This window comes from Camelus dromedarius, chromosome 29, assembly GCF_036321535.1.
Source record: "Camelus dromedarius isolate mCamDro1 chromosome 29, mCamDro1.pat, whole genome shotgun sequence".
Taxonomy (NCBI): Eukaryota; Metazoa; Chordata; class Mammalia; order Artiodactyla; family Camelidae; genus Camelus; species Camelus dromedarius.
The window spans coordinates 12012276-12038197 of record NC_087464.1 but is presented as its reverse complement, the minus strand read 5'-3'; the positions used below and the strand labels follow the sequence as shown (position 1 = coordinate 12038197).

At 47.2% G+C, this 25922-nt stretch overlaps 1 protein-coding gene across 1 annotated transcript in view; it reads left to right on the top strand.

Annotated features, from left to right (window-relative positions):
• The window catches only part of ST8SIA2 (ST8 alpha-N-acetyl-neuraminide alpha-2,8-sialyltransferase 2), a 57416-nt gene that overhangs the window by 24380 nt on the left and 7114 nt on the right, over positions 1 to 25922 (top strand). The window contains exons 2-5 of the mRNA XM_031440506.2: positions 8433 to 8495; positions 10398 to 10526; positions 14314 to 14571; positions 16690 to 16983. Of these exons, the coding sequence (XP_031296366.1) occupies positions 8433 to 8495; positions 10398 to 10526; positions 14314 to 14571; positions 16690 to 16983 (744 nt within the window). The remainder of the gene's footprint in view (positions 1 to 8432; positions 8496 to 10397; positions 10527 to 14313; positions 14572 to 16689; positions 16984 to 25922) is intronic.

Genomic DNA, 25922 nt, shown 5'->3' with positions numbered 1-25922 from the left:
CAAGAAGCAAGAGGGGATGGCAGATAAGGGAGCTGAGCATTCATGGAGGAAGGCATAAGAAGAGAGATGCCTATGAGTTGGCTGGCGTAACCCCCTCCCATTGGTACCTACGGCACCTGCAGAAGCCCAGTGCCTGAGATCTCAATTGTCATGGAAACACCACTGTCAAGGCTGAAACCTACACTGGTGTCTTCAGAGCTCTGTGCCCAGCAGTGCTTCAGTGGAAGTTCAAGAGCTCCAATGCAATGATAAAACTTGCTGTATAGGAAAAGGCATCTCAAAGACTATTGAGCACATCAGTGACCTGATAAGCAGGAAGATGAGTGGGTGGACCTTGAGGAGAGCAGCAAACCAGTACCAGACATGGGTGGCACTGGGAATAAACCTAACTTTCGTGCCAACATTATACCAGAAGTGTCGTTCACTGCCTGCAAAGGTGAAGCTGCTGACAGGGGGCCCCTGCACCATCACACTGAGTCCCGGCTGGCAATCCAGAAGTGACCGGCCAGTTCCAGCTCTCACTGTGATCCAGGGTAGCTCCAGGGGATTGTGGTCCTCGCTATTGTTGTGACTTCAGAAAAGCTGTGCTGATGCAGCAGAAGCCTACCTCAACCAGAAGGATGCCATCAGGGGAAATACGGCAAAGACGCCTACTATGTGGAGGACAAGGTTGCATTTTGCTCCTAACATCCTGGAGCAGGAGTCAGCAAAGCATGGCTCACAGGACACATCCAGGTAGCTACCTGCTATTGCGTGGCCCTCAAGTCAGGAGTCAAGATTATTTTGTATTTTTAAAGAACTGGAAAAAATCAAAATAAGTATAACTTTAAGATTGGGTGCTTTACAATATGTCATGTGCTATTCTGAATTGTTGCATTCATCAGCTCATTTAATCTTCACGACAACCCTATGAAGTAAATAAATGCTATTACTCATTTTTTAGATGAAGAAACAGAAGTTTCTAGAAAGGTTAGTAACAGTCAAAGATCACACAGCTGAAGATTAATTCGTCTAGAACGCAAACCCTGGGAGTCTTATCTCAGAGCCTGTGCCTTTAATTTGTTTCCCTGTATGACAAATTCTCCAACACTGTAAGGGTATATACTGTGTAAATCCAAAAGAGAGATTCAGGTAACGCAATCTGGTGAGTTCCCCAGAGGGAAGATAACAGTGTTTCAGAGACACAAGGCAGGGCTTTGCAGAAGGATGGGGCCACCTTTCTACTCCAACAATAGGAACGCTGACTTTGAACCTCAATTAAGTAAAATCTTATCCCCCACAAAAGAAGTACATTCTTCTCATTAGACCTGTTACCATAAAAAGGAACTCATTTTTATTATATTTTTAATTTATCAAAAAGAAATTGGTGGGAATGTGTGTTCTCTTTTGGTTGTTGAATTCCCTTCATCAGCATCAGAACTTCAGTTTTTCCTCTTGGCCCACAAAGCCTAAAATAGTTGCTGTCTGGCCCTGTGAAAGAAAAGTTTGCCGGCTTGTGCCCTAAAGAATACAGAATCTTAGGATTGCTGTGGGATGTGATTGGAAAGGCTGGTGAATGGCATGGATGCAACAGTCTCTAAGTCTTGGAGCTTGGAAAGTATGACCTTGAACTTTGGGTCTCCAGCTGACCCTAGCCTTTACATCACTCCTGATCAGCTGGTGAATGGGTACCAGTCCTTCATCAGGGACTACCCAGTGGCGTCTACTGAAGATGCCTTAGGCCAGTATGACTGGGAAGCTTGGAGGTTCTCCACTAGTGGAGGTGGTATCCAGGTGGTAGGGGACGGTCGCACAGTAAGCAACCGGAAAAGAACTACCAAGCCTAGTGGACAAGCACTCATGGAACTGCCTCCGCTCAGAGTGAATGAAGGAGACCCTGTGATGGAGTCTCTTTAGGTGTGCAAACCTGGTCCAGCCCAAAAGCTGGAGCGCCATATTCCCCGCTCTGCCGGGGTGACTGAGGACACTTTTTATCACCAGCCTTGTTGCGAGGATCTGCACTGGACCAGCCAAGTCAGGTGCCCCTTTGCACATCTGAGCACTCGGCCAAATACAACCAGCTCCTCGGATGGAGGAGGAAACGGGCATCAAAGCTCAACTTGCCGGCCACACATTTAGGAAGCTTCTAGCCAAGTAAGCTCTGGGCGAGAGAGCCCCTGAGGCCCTTGAGCACGGGTCAGCTGGGGGGGGGGGGTCTCTGCTCCTGTTCTAATCACAGGCGCTCAATGATTCAGGCACAAATACTTTGGAGGGGGCTTTCCTTCCCTTGTCTCTGTGATGTTCTACCTCCTTAGAACTGCCACATCCAAAGCTAGGCTATTAGCTATTAGCATGTAATACGTGCTATTACATGGATGAGATACATTGAAAGCATTATATTAAGTCAAAGAAGCCAGACATAAAAGGGCAAATATTGTTTGGTTCCACTTATAAAAAAATGCCTAGAGTAGGCACATTTGTAGAGCTAGAAAGAAGAATAGAAGTTCTCAGGAGCTGGAAGTAGGAGGGATGAGGGAGTTACTGTTTAGTAGGTATAGAGTTTCTGTTGGCAGGGGTGAGAAAAAAAATTCTGGAGATAAATAGTGGCGATGTCACCACAATATTGTGAATATACACAATGTCACACTATAAAGGGATGAAATGGAAATTTTCTGTTATGAGTATTTTACTGCAAAAAGAGAAAAACTCTTTCAAAAAAAACGAAAACAAAACCCTTGAACCCAGTTGGAAGCCTAGCTCTGCTCATGGGACTTAACCCAAATCCTCCTTTTTCCTGCTTTTCTCCTTACCCAGTGTGCCCATGGGGCCACACATGTATGTGTGTCCTTGGAGGACCCGCAGGCAGGACCCCCGGTGGTTTTTACGCACAAATTGAAAACAAGCGTTCGGTATCCTCCCAAAACTATGAAGGCAGAGTCGTCTGCAGATTCATGAACTGTGCTTTAGTTTAATCTTCTATTCTCAGGACTAATCAGCTGTTTAAGTTGGGTCCGGATTCTTAATTAAAGCTGTCAGCTCTTGAAAGTTCATTCACTGAGCCTGACTCTCCAGTGAGGAACCAAGGATGGGGGGGATTCTGACACAGCTATGAGACCCCAGCGCACTGGAACGTGACCTGCCCTGTAAACAACCAGGTTTGGATGAAGAGTATAAACAGAAATGCACTTTTCAGGTTTGCTAATTGCTTTTCACTAAAAACAGATCCAACTGTGGGTGGCATTTTTTTTTAACATACTATTTCTATTTACTGTCTCAGTTTACTGTGTACGCTCCACTTGGAAAGAGTATTATGTCGGTGGTGGAGAGAAGATTGACATCTTAAAATGCAGAACTTTAAAGCAGTCAACTTCTGTCCTCACTACGGCTGAGACTATTTACCAAACGGACAGCGGTTATCACTAACATAATACCTTGTTTTATAGAGATCTTTTTTGTCATTTGTGGACTTTTGAATGATGGCCATTCTGACCGGTGTGAGGTGTTACCTCACTGTAGTTTTGATTTGCATTTCTCTGATAATTAGTGATATTGTTCCCATATATTTTCTTATTTGGACGATCTAAGCATCTTTGTTTCTACGATTTCAGAAGTTTGTGAATTATCTTTAGCAAATTTTTCTCACCTGATCATCTTCTGTCACTCAGCCAAGCAGTAGTCCCCCATCACAAGGGACGTAATCTCATTTTAATAACAATGGAGGCAAAACCTAATTAGAAAAAAAAAAAAACCCTTGCCAATTCATGTGATTTATTTTGAGCCCAAACATCTGCAGTCTGAGTTGCTTTGAATCACGGGCTGCCCCATTCTATGGGTATGTGAGAGGTGGAGCTGTGTCTTGTGCAGGTAGAAATAGTACGTGGGAACCTGGCATGCAAACTGCGGGGAAGACTTCGGAAGAAAAGTCCCACTTAGCACTAAAGTTAGATTTGATTCACTGAGCCCCAGCTGGGCGAGGTACTATGCAAGGCAGAAGTGAACACGACAAGGTCCCCTTGTTTTAATATAGGTTTTATTTTTTTTTTATTTTATTTTTTTATTGAAGTATAGTTGATTTACAATGTTAGTTTCAGGTGTACAGCAAAGCAATTCAATTTTACATGTGCATACATATCTTTTTCAGATTCTTTTCCATTTTATGTTATTACAAGGAATTGAATATCGTTCCCTGTGTGTATAGTGGGTCCTTGTTTATCTGTTTTGTATATAGTGATGTGTATCTGTTAATCCCAGACTCCAATACTCCCTCTCCACCCTTACCCTTTGGTAACCACAGTTGGTTTTCTATGTCCATAAGTCTATTTTTGGTTTGAAAATAAAATTTGTATCTTTTTTTAGATTCCACATATAAGTGATATCATATAATATTTGTCTTTCTCTGACTTACTTTACTTAACATGATAATATCTAGGTCCATCCATGTTGCTGCAAATGGCATTATTTCATTCTTTTTTATGGCTGAGTTGTAGTCTAGTGTGTGTGTGTGTGCATGTGTATATATATATATCACATCTTATTTATTCAATAATCTGTGTATGGACGTATTGTTTCCATGTCTTGGCTGTTGTAAACAGTGCCGCTATTTATAGGTTTTATTATTACTTAGGTATGGTCAGGCCAACAGATCAGGAGATGACTGCCATTGAAAATGTAACTTGTTACATTCTCAGATGGCAAGAGGAGTGGCGCACCATACCACACGGGGCCACATGGAGAGGCACCAGGTCTCTCAGGAGGCAGAGGAGGAGGGGGGAACAGTGAACAAGAGCCTTCATTGTAGTTTCCATGGGACGGAAGGGTGGGCAGGCTTAGGACTGGGTCATCTGAATAAGTTCAGCAGACTATGGGGCATAGGAGTTGTCCCTGTTCGTCTGGGATGACTGTAATCTCTGGTTCCATTAAACAAGATAGATGCGTAGATGTCTGGTACCTGGGCCCCAGGTGATCAGGGCAGGTGGACAGTGGTCCAGAGTGTGAGACCCCAGTAAGGGAGGTGGTGGGGGTATGGGCTCTAGATTGGTTGGTTTGCATTTGAAAGGTGCATTTCTCAGGCCAGTGGTTTATGATCTCTAGGAACTGACCAACCCTGGGAGAAGCAGTCCCTCCAGAGTCAGCACGGTCCCAGATGCCCCAGCACAAGATATAGAAAATAAAAGATATGGTTAATGCACAATGTCCAGGGGCTTCCCTTCTAGTGTGGCAAGCAGCTGAGGAAGCTGAAAGCAAAACCAAATCTCTAGACCTTGGTTTCTTCAACTATAAAAGTTTAGACTATGTAATTGGCAAAATCTTTTTAAAGCCTCCCACCTGGGGTTCCATGAAATAATGAAATACGAAAAGCAGTTGATGCATGCTGTAACAGAATTGAGTGCTTTGGGAGAAGGAAAATGTGGCTGAGAATTGAAAATTGGGATGATTTTGAGGGGAGACACAGGGGTTGGGTTTGGGGTTTAGCATTGAAAGGCGGCGGGATGGATTGGCTGGTGAGAGAGAATAAGGTGGTGTGGTGGTGGCGAGGGGATTCATCTTCTCAGAGGCACCAGGAAGAAAACAAGAGTCAGAGCAGAGATTCTCAAATGAAGGCAATTTTGCCTCTCTGCCCCAGGGGACATTTGGCAAAGTCTGGAGACATATTTGGCTGTCATGACTTGGGGAGTGTGAGGAGGGCTGCTCCTGGCATAAAGTGGGTAGAGTCCAGGGGTGTAGCTAAACACCCTACAGAGCACAGATAGCCAGCCCACCCCCAAGGCCACCAACAGTGAAATCATCCCTCTCAGAATGTCAGTAGTGCTGAGGGTGGGAACCCCTGAGTCAGAGAAAGGACTGGCATGAAAAAGTGCATGGGTTGTGGTACCCAAGTCAGCAGGACCGGATGCTCCCCAGGACCTGGCCTGGAGGCAGGAGAAGAGACAGATAGTAGGAGGGAGTTGTTGGCCAACATCAAGTCCTCTCCAAATCCCTGGTTACATTCAACCAGGTAGATGCACAGGTGCAGTGCCGTCCTCACCTGGAGCCCTGTTAGATTTCATGAAAGTTGCTGAACAGAGTTTGTTGAGGTTTTCTGGTTGTAGAAGCAGGATTTTAAATCTTTATGAAGTCAAATCTGTCTGCGTTTTTCTCCTAGGTTATGTTCTTACACTTCTGAATGTAAAAAGTCCTTCACACACACCCCTCGAAGCTCATCGAGATTTGATAAATATTCTCTTTCATTTTCTTACCAATTTCTTATGGGTTGCCTTCTTTAAATAGTTAACTCTTTAATTCAGTTTTTCCCAGAGGTGCTGTAAGTATTCTTGGTGACAACGGAAGACGGTTTTAGGCATTCCACTGATAAATATTTTTGTGGTAATGGCTTTGTGTTCTTTTCCAATGAGGATATCATCATGATGTCAAACCCATATTTCCACAGATGGCATTGCTTAGGTTAAGATGTTTTTAAAAGATGAGTCAATTTAAAGCCTTACGTAGATAGTAGTGTGGGTGATAAAATATGGCAGACTGCTGATAGGAATAGGAGAATTACTAAAGTCTGAGAAACGCTCGTTACATCCACTTGAAATTTATCTTGCTGTCTAGAGTAGGGGAATGCCCACCTGACTTCCGTCCAACTTACCTCCAGATTATTAGCCAACTACTTCAAACCATTTCTTGACTTTCTCACTGATCACGGCTTTTTAAACTCCTACATCAATTCTCATGTGCAGCATTTCTGGGCATTCTTTTTTGTTCCATTAACCTTTTATTAGTCTTGAGCTATGACCACACTTTTAATTATTGTACTTGACTTATATCTGGCCCAACAAGTCTTCCCTCCCCCCAAGGAATGCTGATTTTGAGGACTGGGGTCAGGGTCCGGGCATGTGAAAGGTCAGTGACATGTGGACAGCAGGGTGCCCAGGAAAGCTCTTGGGGCCTGACCTGAGTGGGATTATGGTTACAGGTCAGAGCAGCCAGATAGTTCCAGACCCTTGAATTAGAAAGGAGAGCTCACCATCCCAAAGGGAAATGAAGAGAGATGAAAAAGAGATATTACGTGTTGATTGAAATGTGAAGAACCAATGATAGTCTGTGTAATTAAGAACTAGACTGGGCGTGATGAAATTTGAGACCTAAAGGGAGATCTGGGGAGGCACTGGGTAAGTCATGGTGCTGTCTATTGTCTGGTCATCGGCTAGGAGGCAGGATATTTTCTGTTACTAAATAATGTTGAAAAGACATTTCAGTCTATCAGGAAAAGACATATATATATATATATACACGTTTACACACACACAAACATACACAGTGTTATATCTACAAGTATGCGAATCCTAAAGAAAGCAGATAGAAAAATCGAGACTTAAAACCGATGAGGAGGTAGGCATTAAATGTCCCCCAAAGAATTCCTATTAAGTCACTCAATTCTTTAAATACACAGCTTTCACAGTGACTTTAATTGTTTCTTTAGAGTGTACCAACGCTGTGACTGAAAGTCTAGATGGCACTTTTAAAAGATGAGAAGAGTATGAAGAAATATTTCTTAAAACCACAGATCCTATAAATCAGTGGGGGGAAAATAATTTAATAAAAATAATTAGTCTCACATACAACCTTGAAAAAATACCCAGAGCACAAAGTGGGCTCAGTACCAGGGACAGATAGATTCATTTACCTCCTGGCCCAGGGTGATTAGCAAAGCAGGGTGAAACTTCACGGCCCAGTAGCCCCCATCCAGAATGGAATCAGACTGAACTGGATAGATGGTGGGTCTGGAAAGGACCTTAGAATGCTTTTGCTCCAAGACCTTTTCCTCCAGAGGAAGGAGCAAAAGACCCTGTTACACATCCATCTCCCCCTCTCCCACAAAGTGACACCACTTAATATTATTTTTCCTGCCACCAAAAACCAAATGATTCTCACATGTGGTTGGAGGCACTTGTTGAGTCTGTCTTGCTGCCTCTGTTGAACTTCTGTTGTCTCAAGTTTGGAGAGAGCACAATGGCCAACATCTTACCACAGGTGAGTGAAAACAAGAGAAAACCAGGCAGCAGATGCTAAGTCAGGCAAGAGTAAATGCTTAGTCATGATGGAAGCAGGTGCTGAGTCATACTAAGGCAAGCTAGCCTGTGGGATTAACCAGAGGAAATGAATCCCAAAGGAGTTTGTCTCAAAGCTCAAATGGAATTCTCAGATGGAAGAAATTCTCAAGTGGAAACCTTGATGCAAATTAAAACAATGCTCAAGTGGGAGGCAGAGGAGGATCTGGGAGGTCTACTTCCCTGTAAATGTCTGAGTTTGTGGCTGGGCCAGGATGCTGTCCATTCTGGAGGGGCCAGGGTGAGATCTCACCCTCCCTCTGTAGTTCTCCAGGCAGGCTGCGGGATCTCCTGGCTATTGAAGAGGGCTTTGCAAAGAAGAGCTGGGTTTATAAATAATGCATTTCCTTTGTCTTGCAGGAATTCTGGAGGCAGAGGTACAATCAGATCAGCTGTGAACAGCTTACATAGCAAATCTAATAGGTTTGTAAATTAGATTTTGTGTTCATTTGTTTTTGCTGTAAGGCAGCTATTAATCTGCTTCTCTTCTTTGCTGGATGGTGCCCTTCTTACTTAGCAAATAGATCTGTTTTGTTTCACTTTGGCTTTGCATTTCCCTAATCACTTTTGGGGGAGGAGCTGTCAATAGAAACACCATGAAATGGCCCAAGGTCTAGATGCCACAGAGGTGGAAAACTCAGATGGATAAGAGTTGCTTTCTGAAAAAGAGCCCACCCACTTGAAAGCAGTTGGGCCACCACTGCGCTTATTCATAACTTGCATTTTTGCTGAATAATGGAGACTATGAAGGGAATCAGGACTTCCACCCAATTTCATTATAGTAGATAGCTTGTCTGGGAGGTAAAGACGGTGGGGGCAAGAGATACCAGTGGTCCTTACAGAATTCCAGAACCTTAGAGCCGGGTACCTTTCTCTTTTATACTCTCTTGCTATAAATGGGGAAACTGAGGCTCAAAGAGATTAAAGTGATTTGCCCACAATCACACAGCTTATGAAATCTTTACACTACACCCTCTGCTGCCTTTCATGAGAACAGCAAAAATCGCAAAGGGTCAGTTCTGTTTCCTTCCGTAGGCTCCCTTTAAGCCTACGAGCTAAAGTAATGCATCTACCTGACTCAAACCCTTGAATTTTCTGTCTTCTGCAAAAGTTACATATATTTGAATTCAAGACAAGTGATACCAGCTAGAGGATTCAGGAAAATTAGGGGATGGGAGTGTGCGGGGAGAGTGTGCACACCTAAATGAATTTCTTCCCTACCTCCAAAAAGCAAAATAGAGCATTGGGCTTAGACCTCGTTAAAGGGATTTCATCTTTTTCGACTTAGCTGTTCCAAGAGAAATGCAGAGGACATAGATGTCTGGATTGAATTCTTTAAAGCTCCAGAATTTGGCATCACAAATCCACTTATCATTCTAACTGTGAGAATGTGCTGTCAGCACAGACAAAAGGAACTTGTGATGTGACCCACATGCATCTGTGTGCATCAGGCAGAGGCAGGCTGGCTCCTCCACTGCCTTGAGAGATGTAACTGTAACCTAGTTTCTTAGAAACCTACTAGCATAGATTTCAAGCATCTGAACTCAAGCGTCCTGTAATGCCTGGTGTTTCCAAGGCAGGTGGAAAGATGGTATGCACCCAGAATTGTGATTGGCCCCAGGCATTCAGAGCCAGCCAGCAACTTCATCCATCCAGGCTCCCCCAGGGTTGAATTCAAATTCAAATTCAACAAACATTTATTTATTGAGTACCTGCTATGTTGGACCATTGGGGAATATAGAAAATGAGTGAGGGGACTCGCCTGCTTACAGTCTAGTGAGAGAGAGAAAAAGAGCAGGGATAACTCTGGAAGAAGGTGGGTATTTGAAGTGACATCTCAGAGTCACAAACAAGGGGGTAATAGGATGCGGGAGAAGAGGGAGAAGCTACAGGCTCCATCCATCCCATTGCCCTGATACAGGTTTTTGATTTCTCTTTATTAAGTTTGTAAACCATTTGAGGATACTTGGTTGTTAATGCAACCGCTCTTTGGAGTTTTGCAAAAGTGGCTTGAGGAAGTATCACCCTTCTGTCAGTGACTGCTAGGTTTCACTAGGAGGAAACATTAGGGGTTGGGGGTGGGGAGGCAGAGAGTTGATCACCCTCTTCCCGTTTCCCGGGAAATATGTAGGTTATACCAGAGGGAGAGCGTTTGTGCATTCTAGAAGATAAATAGACTTCCTTCCCTTCTCAGGTAATAACTGCAATTTTGCTCCTCCGAAGAAGTTTACATTCAAGCTCGTGCAAAAACAAAACTATTAGACTTGTCGTTGGCTTGCTAACAGATCGCGTCTCTCATCTCCCTTTTTTTTTTTTCTCTTCCAGAGCTGAAGTTGTAATAAATGGCTCCTCGTCACCAGCTGTTGTTGACAGAAGTAATGAAAGCATTAAGCACAACATCCAGCCAGCCTCGGCCAAATGGAGGCACAACCAGACTCTCTCTCTGAGGATCAGGTAGTGGTAATTACCTCTAGGACAAGAGACAGACTTGGCCTTCTTCGGCACAAGCCGGCAAATTGCCGCTCTCCATCATCTAAAGAAGTCAGGATAGAAATAAAATGTTTACCTCCTGCCGAGGCAGTTTTCATCTGTAAGCAATCAATTGGAAATAAAAACCCGAAGCCAGCCCAGCAGCCTAGCAGATGTGTATGGGGACTCAGGATGGGGAGGTGGCAGGAGCACCTGGCTGAGGTCCTGGGTCTGGAAGGAGTGAGGCTCTCGGGTCAGCATCAGTGAGAACCTGGAGGGTGGAGACCACAGACGGCTTCTCCCAGAGGACCCCCAAGCAACAGCGTTGACTGGCATCCATCCCCTCTTTCAGCAGCAATGGTCCTCCCATTTGTCTTTGGAGAGCTGTCCCCTCCTGCAGTCCTTGTGGCTTGAGTATGTAGCCCCTCCCTGATGACATGAAAATGAAAAGCCGCAGCTGGCCATCAGGTTACCCAGGAGGTAATGGGACCCCTGACCACAAAGGGAGAGGTCTGTTTAGCCGAGAGCAGCTCTTGTCCTGATCTTTGCAGAGTGGTGTTTCCAGAGCACCGTGGTCATTGTTGAATGAGAATGGGGAGCCGTAGAGAGGGGATTCCAATGTCGGCACTTTGCCACTTGACTTTGATAGAGCCATGGCCGAGCCAGCAAGGACTGGTCAGGATAGCCCAGCCGTTCACTTCCCGGGGAGCTGAGGGCACCGACATGAATCAGAAGTGCTAGCAGGAAATACAAATACAAGAAAAGTAGAGCAGTGCAGTGTGATGTACACATGGGCAGCGTTGCCTCATCTAAATACATGGAGAGAGATCATCCTGAGGGAGGGTACTTCATTTTGTAAGGGGACGAAGAGGGCTGGCCAGGAAAGGCTTGCCAGGAGCAATGGGTTTTGAAGGGTGATTTGGAGTTTTCCAGGCATGCCAAGCTGCTGTCTGATGTCTGGCGTTTGTGCTGTGTTGCTGGAGCACCAATCAGGAGGAGGGAGTGGAGGTGATGAGGTTGGAGCGGTAACTAGGACTAGATGGGAACGCCTTGATTATCACAACCCATCATCACGGGGAGGAAGCCAAGAACAGGAGGCCGGGGCACAGTGGTCAGCCTTGACCATTGCCACCAAAAGTGTCACCGCACAGAGTAAGACACTGCCCCCTTCAGTTGGGCTCACTGTCAAAACGCCCCCACCCACTGGTTCCTGAGGGTCAGGTTTGGGACGTGAGGGAGTGGAGAGAGAGAGGCATGAGACTGGAACCGTGACGGCTGAGAAACCATCTGGAGGAGCTGAATCCTGTCACCACCGTTCTGCCACCCCTCTTTCCATGCCCCCTCTGACGCCCCTGGGTGGGCCCTTGGTCTTCATCCTGCTGCCCTAACAGCTTCAGGCCCCTGGGGGTCAGCAGCCCCGTGGAATCGGTGAGGACACCTGCGCTAGTCCTGGGGCAGCCATGACAAATCCCCGCCAACTTGGTGGCTTCAAACAAAAGACATGTGTTCTCTTGTTCTGGGCACCAAGATACTGAGCACTCCCTCTCCAGGCCCTAGGGGAGAATCCTTCCTCTCCCGGTCCAGCTTCTGCTGGCTCCAGGTGTTCCTCGCCATGTGGCCATGTCACTCCAGTCTCTGCCTTGTCTTCACGTGGTCCTCTGTGTCTGTGTATCCCCTCTCCTGTCTCTTATAAGGACACTTGTCATTGGATTTAGAACACATCAGCGTAATCCAGGATGAGCTCGTCTCGAGATCCTTAATTTAATTACATCTGCAAAGCCTCCCCGGGTTAGGAGGTGGACATATATGTGGAGGATCACTAGTCACCCCAAATCCTCCTGCCAGCACAAGCCCACCTACAATCTCCACCCACCCTTTCCCCTGACATTGGGTAGAGAAAGGGATAACCGCCCCCCTTTCGGAGAAGACCAGACTGTGGATTTTGTGGGGAGCCTGCAAACACACAGCCACCACGGCAGGAACAATGTGCTTTCACCCAGGGGAAGAAAGGATTTCCTTCGTCTTCTTTCAGTTAGTCACCAAAATTATTCATAATAAAATATTCTGTGAGTGATTCGGAATGATGCTTAATAATTGGTAGTAATTTCTCATAATTAGTTAGAAATTAATTCACTCACAGAGGAGTTTATCTGTGGGCTTTCTGAGGGCTCTATTTGCTTTTAAATACTCTGGGGTAAGTAATTGCAAAAGTTTCGGCAGTTTCTAAACTGTATTAGCTTGTCAAGTTGCATAATCTTTGACAGTGACTCTGTTTTCCATCAAGAGATACAAATTATTCACTGAGGGTAGTTTCCCCTGCATGATAACAGAAGACCCAGGTGATTAATAAGGAAAGAGCAGTGGAAGAGGAGCGTGGTGCCCTGCCAAGCATTCTGGCTGCCCCTTGGCGACACTCGAGGCTCCCAAACCTGGACACAACTTAGGGTCCCCTGTAGAGCTTTTGAAAACATGCTGAGAACCCCGGGCCACTCTCAGAATCAGGATTTCTCAGGCATCAGCTTCTGAATTTTTTGTAGTTCCCTAGATGATTGAATGTGCTTCCTGCTGGGATACATCACAGGTGGTTACCATCTGAAATTCCCACAAGCTCTCAGGGATCAGCGTTACTGTCTGTGCGGTGGGGCAGCCACCTTGCAAATCCTCAGGTTTGCAAAGTGTGTGGAGGTCCTGTCCCTCCTGGGCTCGGTGGGAAAGAAGAAAGACATCATCCTGTCTGTTCTAGATAGAGGCTCACTCGCTGCAGGCAATGAAATTAATTTCAACTGATTCAGGTGCCAGATTTCCTTCTCACAATGACTTGAATCACTTAGTTCTAAAGATCTGGGCAGTTTGCACAGTTCTTTAAGTAAAACCTCCAGTTAGGACCCTCACATACCTGGGACAGGAATAAAACTCCCCCTGGTGATTCTGAGAGGATTCCCATCTTTTCTGAACACATTCCATCCCATCTGTGTGCTTTACAAGATGATTCCAGAACTTTCCCCCTAAATCAAAGTCACCCTAGAGCCTAGAGAGCTATTTTTTCACTTCCTCTGTTCTGCAACAACGCAAAGGAAGGCTGCTCTGTGGGACCAGAGAGGTATGAATATTTACAAACCCAAAACTAGACTGTGAGGAGGGCGGGCGGCACATGCAGCCAAATGGACCAGCGCAGGGACTGCAGGCCGCACTCTTGGTCTCGCAAAGGGGGAGTGGTTGACACGCATCACAGTACCCATGCCCACTCACCTCCTGGGAGCGTCTGTGCCCAGAGAGGGCTTCCAAGGAAGAAAGCAGGCCACTGAGGAACACGTGTCATCCTGGTTTCCTATTCATAATTCAGGACTGCCTGTCAGATGGTGGCCCTGAATCCCGCTAAGAGAAGGGGCATAGGCAGATCGCGGTCTGGGTTTGCCCAAGACACAGGGACAGTTTGTCAGGGGCACAGGGCTTTCAGTGCTAAAACCATGCTTTCCCAGGCTCACCAGGACAAGGGGTCACCTTCCTTGCAGGGCCCTTTGTTTTGAGCTCACACATTGTGTCCTAATGAAGTCACTTCCCTAAAACGTCTCCTAGAAAGAGGGCAGGACCACAGTCACCAGATCAGCCCCTGGGCCGTTAGGACAATCCCTGCCTGGAGCCTGGAACTCAGGTGCACCTGTGTGCTGGGCGGCAGCAGCCCTGCAGGGTGACAGAGGAGGGGAAAAGCCAAGGTGGCACAGGGCAGCCAGCAACAGGAGACTTTGTCCTCATGTCTGTTTGCTTTTTGTAGGAAGCAAATCCTAAAGTTCTTGGATGCTGAAAAGGACATTTCTGTCCTCAAGGGGACCCTGAAACCTGGAGACATTATTCATTACATCTTTGACCGCGACAGCACGATGAACGTGTCCCAGAACCTCTACGAGCTGCTCCCCAGAACCTCTCCGCTGAAGAACAAGCACTTCCGGACCTGCGCCATCGTGGGCAACTCCGGGGTCCTGCTGAACAGCGGCTGCGGCCAGGAGATCGACACGCACAGCTTTGTCATAAGGTAAGTGCAGGAGGGGCTCTGGCCTGAGCGAGAGCCATGTTTAAGTTCAGCATTGCCATTTGGCCCAAGAGGTTGAAACAAGGCTGTCTGGGTGAATCCCCATTCTCAACCTTGATTGTGCATTAGAATCGCTCGGGTACCCTTTAAAAATCCCAGTGTCCAGACTGCACCCCAGACCAATTAAATCCATCAGAGGTGTGGAAGCATGTAGCCCCGGGGGCCTGAGTGCTTCTGGTGCACAGCCAAGGCTGAGGATCCCTGGTCTAGAACACAGGCAGGCAGACCATGGCCTGCAGCCTGTTTATTTTTATCAATAAAGCTTTATTGGAACACAGCCACACCCATTCATCCTCATAGCCTCGATGGCTACTTTCTCACCGCGATGTAGAGTTGAATTATTGGTCAGAGTTGAAGAGTTGCCGCAGAAAGAGCATATAGCCCCCAAGCCTAAAATATTTATTATCTGGCCCTTTATAGAAAAAGTTTGCTGACCCCTGGATAGAGCCCAGTACAAAAGGTTGATATTACAAAAAAAAGTCCCTTGGGCTGGCCAGTTGTTGGTCCAAGTTCATAGAACACTTTGAAGTGTTCTGGAAGGTGGTACTCTGCTGGCATTTTTATTATCCCCTAGTCAAAATCTGGGAAGTGAGGGGGTGGCAGAGAAACTTGGATTTGTACTTGACAGTCATTCTCTCCGAAATATCAGCAATCATTTTCCAGTCTCCTGGGACACATTTGGACAGTTACCCACGGCCCCAACACCTGACCCCAAACCCAGACAGACTCGGGAACAAGGGTTTGCTGTTTTCCCCTGAGCAAAAGTAGGGCAGGCAGCAAACAGCGCCCCACCCCTGGTAAAACTGATACGCGTCTTAGGTTTCTCCTGGGACTGTCTCCACGCAGAGAGAGCCTGGTCCTGGGCTTTGGGAAGCAGCCTTATCACACAGGACCTCCCCAGACCTCAGGACATGGGACTGGATTGTATGCTGAGTCCTCATCCACTGTGATGGGAGAGTCACCGCAACGTCGCAGCCAAACTTGTTTTAGTTTGTTATCCTTTGCCAGGTTCTGTCTGTGCCTGGTGTAGCCAGCGGCTTAGTTCCATTTCTCAAAGTCCTCCAATCTGAAGACTGGGGTGGGGGAGGTGGGGGGAGGAGGAAGGAAGTGACGGTTTTGTCTGTTTAGAAGCCAGAGAAGGGGTGAGGGTTGGGTGGGGAGGGAGTTAAAGTTGGGTCAGAGGGCAAAAACTGCCCCTGGCAGGGTCAGATCACCTCCAGGGGTGCCAGACAGCGTTGAGGAGGGCCTTTCTGACCTGGTTTCAATTGTCAGCTTTCCGTGCTCCACCTGGCCCTGCCCCAGGATTTCCAGAGGCAGATTCCAGCACACAGCACAATGAGCAGTGTGATGTCCAGAGTCCAGTCTTGGCTTGGCTGCCCGTTTGTCATATGACTTGGAGTGTGTCCCTCTCTTTTCTGGGCCTCAGTGTCATCATCTGTAAAATGGGCAGTTGGACTGGCCATCTCCGAGTCTTTTCATTAGGGTTTAGCCCAGTGCCTCTGAACTTTAACCAGTGTGTGAATCTCCTGTGCTTATTAAATTGCAGAGTCATCAGATCTGTGGCAGAGACCAGGACCCTGCATTTCTAATACCCTTGCTGCCGATGAATGGATTGCACTTTGAGAGGCACGGCCAAAGCGAGCCACACATACTTAGACAAGAGGGACCTGAACCCCCACAGAGAGAGCCACTCAGGATAATGTGCCACTGTCCTTTGAGCTTTACTCTATGGCTCTCACAGATCTGTCTGTGGGGTAGACTTGTGTGGTCTTTTAGGACAAAGTCATATGGCTCCACTGTGTCCAGACCCTCATTTGATGCCAGGTAGCAGCACTGGCGGGTCTGCCCCACCAGGACCCCTCCTCTGGGTTCTTTCCACCTGGCTGGGATCCTACGAGGAGTAGATGGAATGTGATGGTATGGGCCGGCGAGGGCAGGGAGATTCCCTGGGTCTTTGGGGATGAGGAGGAAGTCAGGAGAGACCAAGGATGGAGAAAGTTAAATATAAGCAGCAATGTCTCAGCTTTCCCCAAAAGGTCACGCCGCCTTTTTCTCCGGCAGGTGCAACCTGGCCCCGGTGCAGGAGTACGCCCGCGATGTGGGGCTCAAGACAGACCTGGTGACCATGAACCCCTCCGTCATCCAGCGGGCCTTCGAGGACTTGGTCAACGCCACGTGGCGGGAGAAGCTGCTGCAGCGACTGCACAGCCTCAACGGCAGCATCCTGTGGATCCCCGCCTTCATGGCCCGGGGCGGCAAGGAGCGGGTGGAGTGGGTGAACGAGCTTATCCTGAAGCACCGCGTCAACGTGCGCACCGCGTACCCGTCTCTGCGCCTGCTGCACGCAGTCCGCGGGTGAGCGGCCCCTGGGTGCGGGCGGTGCCGGGTGGGGGGGGGGGGGGTACTGGGGGGGGGGCGGTGCTCGGGGGGCGGTGCTCGGGAGGCAGCGCTCCTTTCCCGGATGCGTTTGCACCCCAGCTCTCCCACTCACGGGTTGTCCGACCTCTGCAAGTCCCCTCACCTTTTGAGCCTTCCTTCCTGGAGAAATGACGGGACCAGCAGATGGGTTGCACGTGGCACGCCAGGATTTTTGTTTGTTTCATTGTATTGACATGAGATCTCTTAGGAAATTTTTAAGTGTGCAATACATTATTGTTGACTACAGGTACAACGTTGTATAGATTTCCAGAGCATATTCACCTTGCTTGACTAAAATTTGATGTCTGTTCATTAGCAATTCCCCATTTCTCCCTCCTTCAACCCCCTGGCAACCAACATTCCACTCTTTACTCTGGGGATTTGATTAACTTAAGATACTTAATCTACGTGGACTCACGCAGTATGTGTCTTTCTGTGACTGGCTTATTTCACTTAGCATAATGTCCTCAAGGTTCATTCATGTTGTCACATGTTGCAGAATTTCCTTTTTTGTCCAAGGCTGGGTAGCGTTCTAGTGTGTCTGTATACACATTTTCTTTATCCACTCAGCTCTTGATGGACATTTAGGTTGATTCCACATCTTGGCTATTGTGAACAGAGCTGCAGTGAACATAGGAGTGCTCAAATCTCTTGAGATCCTGATCTCAATTATTTTGCATAAATACTGAGAAGTGCAATTGTTGGATCATATAATAGTTCTATTTTTAAGTTTTGAGGAACCTCCATACTGTTTTCAATATCAGAGGCACCATTTTGCAATCCCACATACAGTGCGAAAGGGTTCCAATTACTCTGCATCCGTGTCGACATTTGCTGTCTCTCGTTTTTTGTTTTTGACAGCAGCCTTCCAGAGAGGTGTGAGGTGATCACCTCATTGTGGTTTTGATTTTCGTTTTCCTGAAAATTAGTGATGTTGAGTATCTTTTCGTATACCTGTTGGCCATCTGTATGTCTTTTTTGGAGAATTGTCTATTCAACTTCTTAGCCCATTTTTAGGTTGGGTTACTAGATTTTTGTTTTTGTTTTTGTTTTTGTTTTTTAAACTATTGAGTTGTAGGAGTTCCTTATATATTTTGGAGATTAAGCCCTTATCAGATATATGGTTTACAAATATTTTCTCCCATTCCATGGATTTCCTTTCCACTCTGCTGATTGTTTGCTTTGCTGTGAGAGCTTTTTACTTTGATATAGTACAATTTGTTTATTTCTGTTGTCTGTGCTCTTGGTTTCACAGCAATGGAATCATTGGCAAGACCGATGTCGTGAAGCTTTTCCCTTGCGTCTTCTTCTAGGAGCTACAAAATTTCAGGTCTTGCACTGAAGTCTTCAGTCCATTTTCAGTTGATTTTTGTGTACGGTGTAGGCACGCCAGGTTTGACCAGTTGGTAGTGGCTGCCCACAGAGCTGTATGGAAAAGGATCCTCCAACGGCTGCTGTGTAAATAGTAAACCATCAGGGGACAGGAATGGAAGCGGGAATCTTTGTTGGGAAGCTAGCGCAGTAGGTCCAGGTTGGGAATAATTGTGGCTTAGACTAGGATGGTGGGAGTGGGTATGCAACGGTGTGGTCAGATTTGCTTTAAAATTTGGAGTAGAGGCAGCAGGCTTTGCTGATGGATTCTACTTAAGGACCTGCAGGGGTGAGAGAAAGAGAGAAACTCAAGGTGACTGTCAGGATTAGAGCTGGAGCCGATGCGTGGACAGTGGTGCCGTTTTCTGTGACGGGAGAGTCCAGGAGAAGCCCATGCGTGTCTGGGCGTGTTGAGAGAGGGAGCTCTTTCTTGGGCACGTTAAGTGTGAGATGCCTGTTATGAATATACCCCAGCACACCCCCGACCTCCTAGTGTGGGGTCAGGCCCTGCGTCCACCTCATGGCAGTTCATCGTCCTGCTCTGGTGACATAAGAGAACTCTGTATATTCCTGCATTGGCGGGACAACATTAGGATGCTCTTCGCTGGGGCTTTAGCCTAACTCAGTGTGACCTGGGAAGCCCTCTGAGCCACCCATAAAGGACTCTTGCTGTCCTCATAAAGGTGACCCCCACCAAGGCACCCAAGCCTGTGACCAGCACTGGTCTCATTAGGGTGGGTATCAATATAGAAATCCATTGCCCCCAAGAAAGATCCAGAGAGACATTCAATGAGAGGCAGCCACATTCATGGCTGATGGAGCAGAGTGACACCTGGATGGACCAGGGCTCACAGGAGCTGCATCCTGTATCCTTGAGGCTGACCTGTCAGATCTCCCTTCAGCATCCACCTCACCCTCTCACACAGCGGCTCTGCTGCAGCCACCCCCATCTCATGGGTTTATGTTCCAAGCCTTTAACATTGTTTCCTCCTGGAAGGAGGAAAGTCCTTACATGGGTTGGAGGTCAGAGGGGTCAGGAGAAGAAGAACTGCCCTTTGATAAAGAGAGAAAAAGTCCCCTGGCTGAGGAATGGGCAACCACCTGGAAGAAACTATGCAGCCAGAGCTATTTCCAGCTATAATGGACTCACTTCCACCTGTCAAAATAGCATTAAGCGCCAGTAATAAGCCCTTTAAACAAACAGGCTGTTAATCCTGAAATTGCAGCATCTTCCTTTGCAGGGACTCCCAGGAGGAAATACTGCAGCAGAGACAGATGAGGAGGGCTTCTTCTTTTAGCAAGTGGAGGAGGTGGGGGGACGGGGGCTTCGGGGGCCTTGGGATGGGTTTCTGCAAATGGCCTTCTCCCTCTGTGGGGGCGCTGGGCCTCGGAGCGTATGGGTGCAGTAGGGCATCACCAACAAGGTGGGTGCTGTCTGTAGCGGGAGGAAGGGCTCGCCTTTTTCCTGGTAGGAACTTACTTGGTATTTACTGCAAGAGTGGGCTGGTAAGGGATGTAGAACAGAGGCCCCTGAGAAAAGACCAAGGGGTCGTAGAGGAGAAGGCTGAGAAGGGACCTGGCTAAGAGGCAGTCTGGCCTCGCATCCAACACATGGGCTTTGGACATAGGGACACCTGGGTTCACATCCCAGCTCCGTTACTCCCTTGGAGATGTAACAACCTTGAACAGGTGGCTTGTCTCCTGAGCCATACATACACTGGGGAACACTACCTACAACAGAATGTGCATCCTGTGCCCACACAGCTGTGACTCACTGGTTGCATGTCTGTCATACAATCAGTCAGTCATGGCTACTGCGATCATAGCAGCTGCCACCAACCAAGGGTTTAGACTTTCCTATAGACTCAAGAGGTAGAATTAGAACCAGAGGATGAAACCACAGGGAGGAAAGTACATTTAGGCTCAGTTTAATAAAGGATTCTACAGAGCAATGCACTAAGTCAGTTTCACCTGTCAGATGATCTTCACCTCAGAGTTCCAATATGAGCTGTAGTTGGCAGAATAATCTTGTTTCCTTATTAAAAATCTATTGTCCAGTAAACCGCCTATTTGTGCGGTGGGACAGGATAAATGCTTTTTATTGTGGTTAAATATACACAATGTAACATTTACTGTTTTAACCATGTTTAATGGTGCAGTTTAGTAGAGTTAAGTATATTCACGTTGTTGTGAAGCAGATCTCCAGAACTTTTCCATCTTATAAATTCAAAACTCTGTACCCATTAAACACAACAAGTTCCCTTTCCCCATATATCCAGCCCCTGGTAGCCACCTTTCTACTTCTGTTTCTATGGATTTGGCTGCTTTAGATACCTCATATTAGTGAAGTAATAGAGTATTTGCCCTTTTGTGACTGGCTTATTTCACTTAATGTAAAGTCTTCAAGGTTTACCCATGATGCAGCCTGTGTCAGAATTTCCTCCCTTTTGAAGGCTGAGTAATATTCTATTGTATGTATATGCCATGTTGCATTTGTCTGTTCATCCGTCAGTGGACATTTGGGTTGCTTTCACCTCTTGACAGTTGTGAATAGTGCTGCTATGAACATGGGTGGGCAAATATCTCTTTGAGACCCTGCTTCTAATTCTTTTGGATAGACACTCAGAAATGGAATTGTTGGATCACATGGTGGTTCGATTTAGTTTTTAAAGAACCTCCATACTGTTTTCCATAGTGGCAGCACCGTTTTACAATCCACCAACAGTATACAAGTGTTCCAGTTTCTCCACATTCATACCAACGCTTGTTATTCAGTTTCTCCACATCCTAGTCAACATTTGTTATTTTGTGTTTCTGATAGTACCCCATTTTAACCATTTTAAAATGTGCAGTTCGCTTAGAAGAAATTCACTCTTAGAGGAAAACATAGGGGGATATCTTTATGACCTTGGATTTGGCAATGGTTTCTTAAGCAACAACAACAAAAACAAAATAGGTAAGATGGGCTTCATTAAATTAAAACTCTTTGGGTACCAAAAAGACAATATATCAAGAGGGTTTTAAAAAAACACCCATAGAATAGGAGAAAATATTTGAAATCGTCTGTCTGATAAGGGATTAATATCCAGAATATGTAGAGAACTCCTAAAACCCAACAACAAAAAAATCAAACAACCCAATTCAAAAATGGGCAAAGGCGATATCTTCAAAGAAGATATACAAGTGGCCAATAAGCACATGAAAAGTTGTTCAACATCACTAATCACTAGGGAAATGTAAATCAAAACCACAGTGAGTTACCACTTCACACCCACTAGAAGGGCTGTTACCAAAAAAGTGGAAAATAACAAGTGTGAGGAAATTGGAATACTTGTGTTGCTGATGGGAATGTCAAGTGGAAATCAAATTTGAGGCACCTCGGTGTCTTCATTTTACAAATGAGGAACTTGATGCTCAGACAAGCTGGGTGATTTGTATGAGGTCACTGAGCCAGTAAGTGTGACAACTATGAACCGCATCATCTCTCACTTTAATGCAATGCGCCAGATCCAGCAGAAATTCACACCCACCCGGTTCTGGATTTGGGGACCCGATGAGCTCAGTGGGCCAGGCGCTGCCGCACTGCAGAAGTGGCGTTAGGAGACTCGGTGGGTAGCAGCGGGTCAAGGCTCCACGTGCACAATGCATTTGTCCCAAACACAGGGCAGCCTCCCCACCAGGCAGAAGCTGAAGGGTCAGCACATCTCAGAACAACCTTATAAGACAGATACTATTTTCATCCCCAATTTATTCATAAGGAGACAGGCTCAGACATGTTAAGAAAATTGCCCAAGATCACTCAAATGAGGAGGAAGGGGATTAGAATCCACATGTAGAGACTTCAAAGGTCTCTCCTCTTCCCACTGCCACCCCACTTCCCATATCCTTAACATACAGACTGACCACCATCTGTTGAGCACTGATGCCCAAAAGTCACTAATTAAATAGATTAATGTTGCCTTCATGGAGCACTTTAAAAACATGCCACCAGCCTCCTATCTTGCCAATTGTCCCCATTTTTACCAATGACTTAAGTGAAGGCGTTATTTGTCTACTTAGAAAATTCACAGGTGATGTGACGTTGGGGGACTTCCCAATATTTGGGGGCCTCAGAGTTGAATCCAGATCTCTCTTGACAGGCTGAAGCAATGAGCCAATCACAGAGAAAGAAATTTAATACAGACAAATGCAAGACTCTCTGTTCTATATCCTAGTTGGGTTCTACAGGTACAGAGGGGTGAGCAGCACAAGCCATCAGTGTCTATGTGGTTGCTCACCAAGATCATGTGATCTTAGACCACCGCAGTGGATGGATAACATCTTTAAGAGTCAGGTTGGTCAGTGATGGTTGGTCAAATCCCACTTGGAGAACCATATTCACCTGGGAGTACCAGGCTGGAGAGGGGCCACAGGGACAGAGAAATTCAAAAGTTGAAAGGATTTGGGAGAGGTCTCCAAGGAGCATGAGACCAGTCTTTCTTCATTCAACAAATCCTTACAGGCACCTAGAGGGTTCCAGGCCTTTGCTGGGGGGCACAATGGTCAATACACCAAGGCTCCTGCCCCTGAAGGGCTCACAGGTTTGGCCTCTGAGGCTCCAGGTATAGAACTAGGGTTGGGAGAAGATCTCCAGCAAGTCAGGTTCCATCTGGACACTGGGAAGAACATTCCAGCAGATAAAAGTCCTCTGAGATGAGCGTGGTTGCCTCTTAGGAACTGACGAAATTCACATTCTTGGAGATGCTCAGGCAGCAGTGAGCGCCCCTTCCTGGGCAGTGAGAGGGACTCTGTGTTACACAGACAGTCCGTGTGCTGTTTGCCAGGGCTGCCATGATGAAGTACACAGGCTGGGCAGCCCAAACGGCAGACGTGCGTCCCCCTCCAGTTCTGGAGGCCAGACGTCCTTCCGGGGGCTCCGAGGGGAGAATTGGTCCCAGCTTCTCTCTTTAGCTTGTAGATGGCCGTATTCATCATTCTCCCTGTGTTCCTGTCTGTCTCCAAATTTCCCTGTTTATAAGGACGTCAGTTATGTTGGATTAGGACCCACTCTCATGATCCCATTTTAACTTAACGACCTCTGTAAAGACCCTAATCTTCAAAGGTCACATTCTAAGTACCGGAAGTTATGACTTAAACATGTGACTTTTAAGGGGACACAGTTCAGCCTACAACAGTTACTGTCCTAGAGAGCCACCCTTCCCACGCAGAGAGCCTTTGAGTCCACACACCTGTGCTGGGAGAGTCTCTCCCCCCTGTGTACTCTCAAGGTTCTTGTCCATCTGAGGCAGTTACAGGACCTGGACAGCGCAGGGAAGTGGGCAGCGTGGTGCTGAGACCCTGAGCAGAAGGCCTGCCCTTCCACTGTCACCACTCCTGTCCCAGCTTGGGTTTCCAGGGGCTTCTGGCTCTGCCGGCCTGCAGAGTGGCACAGTGCCTGGTGGGCTATTGGCAAGGGACGTGAGCAATGGAGGGAAATGACATCCAGGCAGTTGAAGGTGTCTGCAGGAAGCAGGAAGATCTGGTGAGCAGCTGGTAGTGAATGGCTCCAATTCAATTACAGCGATGGAGAAGGCCCACTGAGAGGGCAGGAAAGCCGCTCCGCCCACAGGCCTGGTGCAGAGGAAGCTGGTGAATCGGTGCTTAATTAGGCATCAGGAGTGCTGGGCGTAGGTCCTTGGACGGCACTGATCCAGCGGGTCCCCTGCCAGGGCCGGAGCAGCAGATCCGCAAAGGAGGCTGGGCTGCCGGGCAGCGGGGAACAGACCCTGAGGCCGGAGGGCAGGTCGAGGCTGTCAGAGGAAACATGGTGCAGCTCGTAGGGAGGGGGGGAGTCCACCACAGGTGAGAGGTGCCACCTCCCAGACCCGCCCCTCACAGTCCTCGGAGCGTATCCCCAGGGACACAGGAGCCGAGCCCCAGCCTCCTCCAGTGGACACAGGGTGCGGAAGTGTGTTCCATGACTATGTCACAGCAAGAAAGGGAGGGGGGGTCCTGGGGAGTGAAGGCACAGATGGTGTTTGGTCCTTTTTCATGGACTGTCTCTCCATATTTTTTTAAAATAGCAATGCATATAGTCAAAAGAAAAATCCAAATAGTATAAAAGGATTCAAAGCGAAAAGTGAGCCCTCCTGCACAGAGGCAGCCTGTTAAACTGGTTTTCTGTGCGTGTCCTTCCAGAAATGCCCACTCTCACACCTAAGGGAGCAAGCTGGAAGTACTGCGCCTTGCTCAGTTCTGAAAATTATTCCGTATCGACACGTACCGCCTCACTCTCCTTCACAGCTGCCCAGCGTTCTGCCATATCTGGGCCGTAATTTATGTGAGCAGAAGCCATCAGTGGGCATCACAGGCTTTTCCGGTCTCCCGCTGGTACAGTCAGTGTGGCCGTGATCGTCCTGGACTGACATCTGCACACGTGTGTGCATCTGTAGGCTTGCTTTTGAGATGTGCCTTTGCTAAAAAGAGAGACGGATCTGTGTTATGTGCGTTGTCAGTTTCCGTAGAGGTTGCCAAATTGCCCGCTGTAGAGGCAGGTACCAATTTACACTCCCACCTATGATCATTGAAAATGCCTGTTCTCCCACAGCCTCGCCAGTGTGATGTATTATCTGTATCTGTTCTCCCTGCCAATCTGCGGGGAAACGGCATCTGATTGTTGTGCGAAATTGGATTCCTTTAATTATGAATGAGGTTAAATATAACTTTTTTTTTTCTGTTTGGCATTAGATTCCAGAATCCAGCCAGCAGGTTTAAACCCCCAAGAAATGGTCTTGCTGGGTCCCTGCAGGGCCTCTAGGGACACAGCGGATACCTGTGTGTGAATGGCAGTCTCTCGGCTCCCTGAAGGGCCCTTGTAGCAGGAGGAACCCCTCAAGTAACCAGCATCATGGTTTTTTTTTTCCTCCTTTCTTTTGGCAACATACTATCTAAGATGCTGTCAGCCTGCCTTTCACTCGTGCAGACCTGGTGGTCACTTAGAAGGGTTTAGCGTAAGTCTGGGCTCCTTTACCTCTCCTGCCAGGGCCCCCAGAGGGAGCCACTAGCCTCTACTTGCTCATCTTCACTCACTGCTTCATTAAATAAGGATTCGCGAAGCACCCACTTTGTGGGTGAGCTATGCTCGCATCTGGGGTTATGTGGAAGCAGAAAGTCAATCCACTTGCTCAGAGAAGTTTAAATTGTAGGGGAGGAGAAAGACAAGTAAGCAAGTCATTCTAGCATAGCCTGATCAGGGCTATGATAGGAAAAGAACAACATCCGGGGAGATCTGGGAGGGCTTCCTGCAGGGGGTGGCATTGAAGCTGAGACTATAAGAAGGAGTCGCCAGCCAGAAGTAGGAGGTGGTGGTGTCCTGGAAGATAGCACAAGTTCCTCGTGGCAGTGTGGCTGTGCATGCCAGGGGTGGGAGGGATTTCAAGTCCAAATCTCAAGGACTTCACAATCGGACTGAGGCTGCCGGATGTTAGTCGTGGACCCAAGGAGTCACTGGGGAGTTTTCGGTGGCA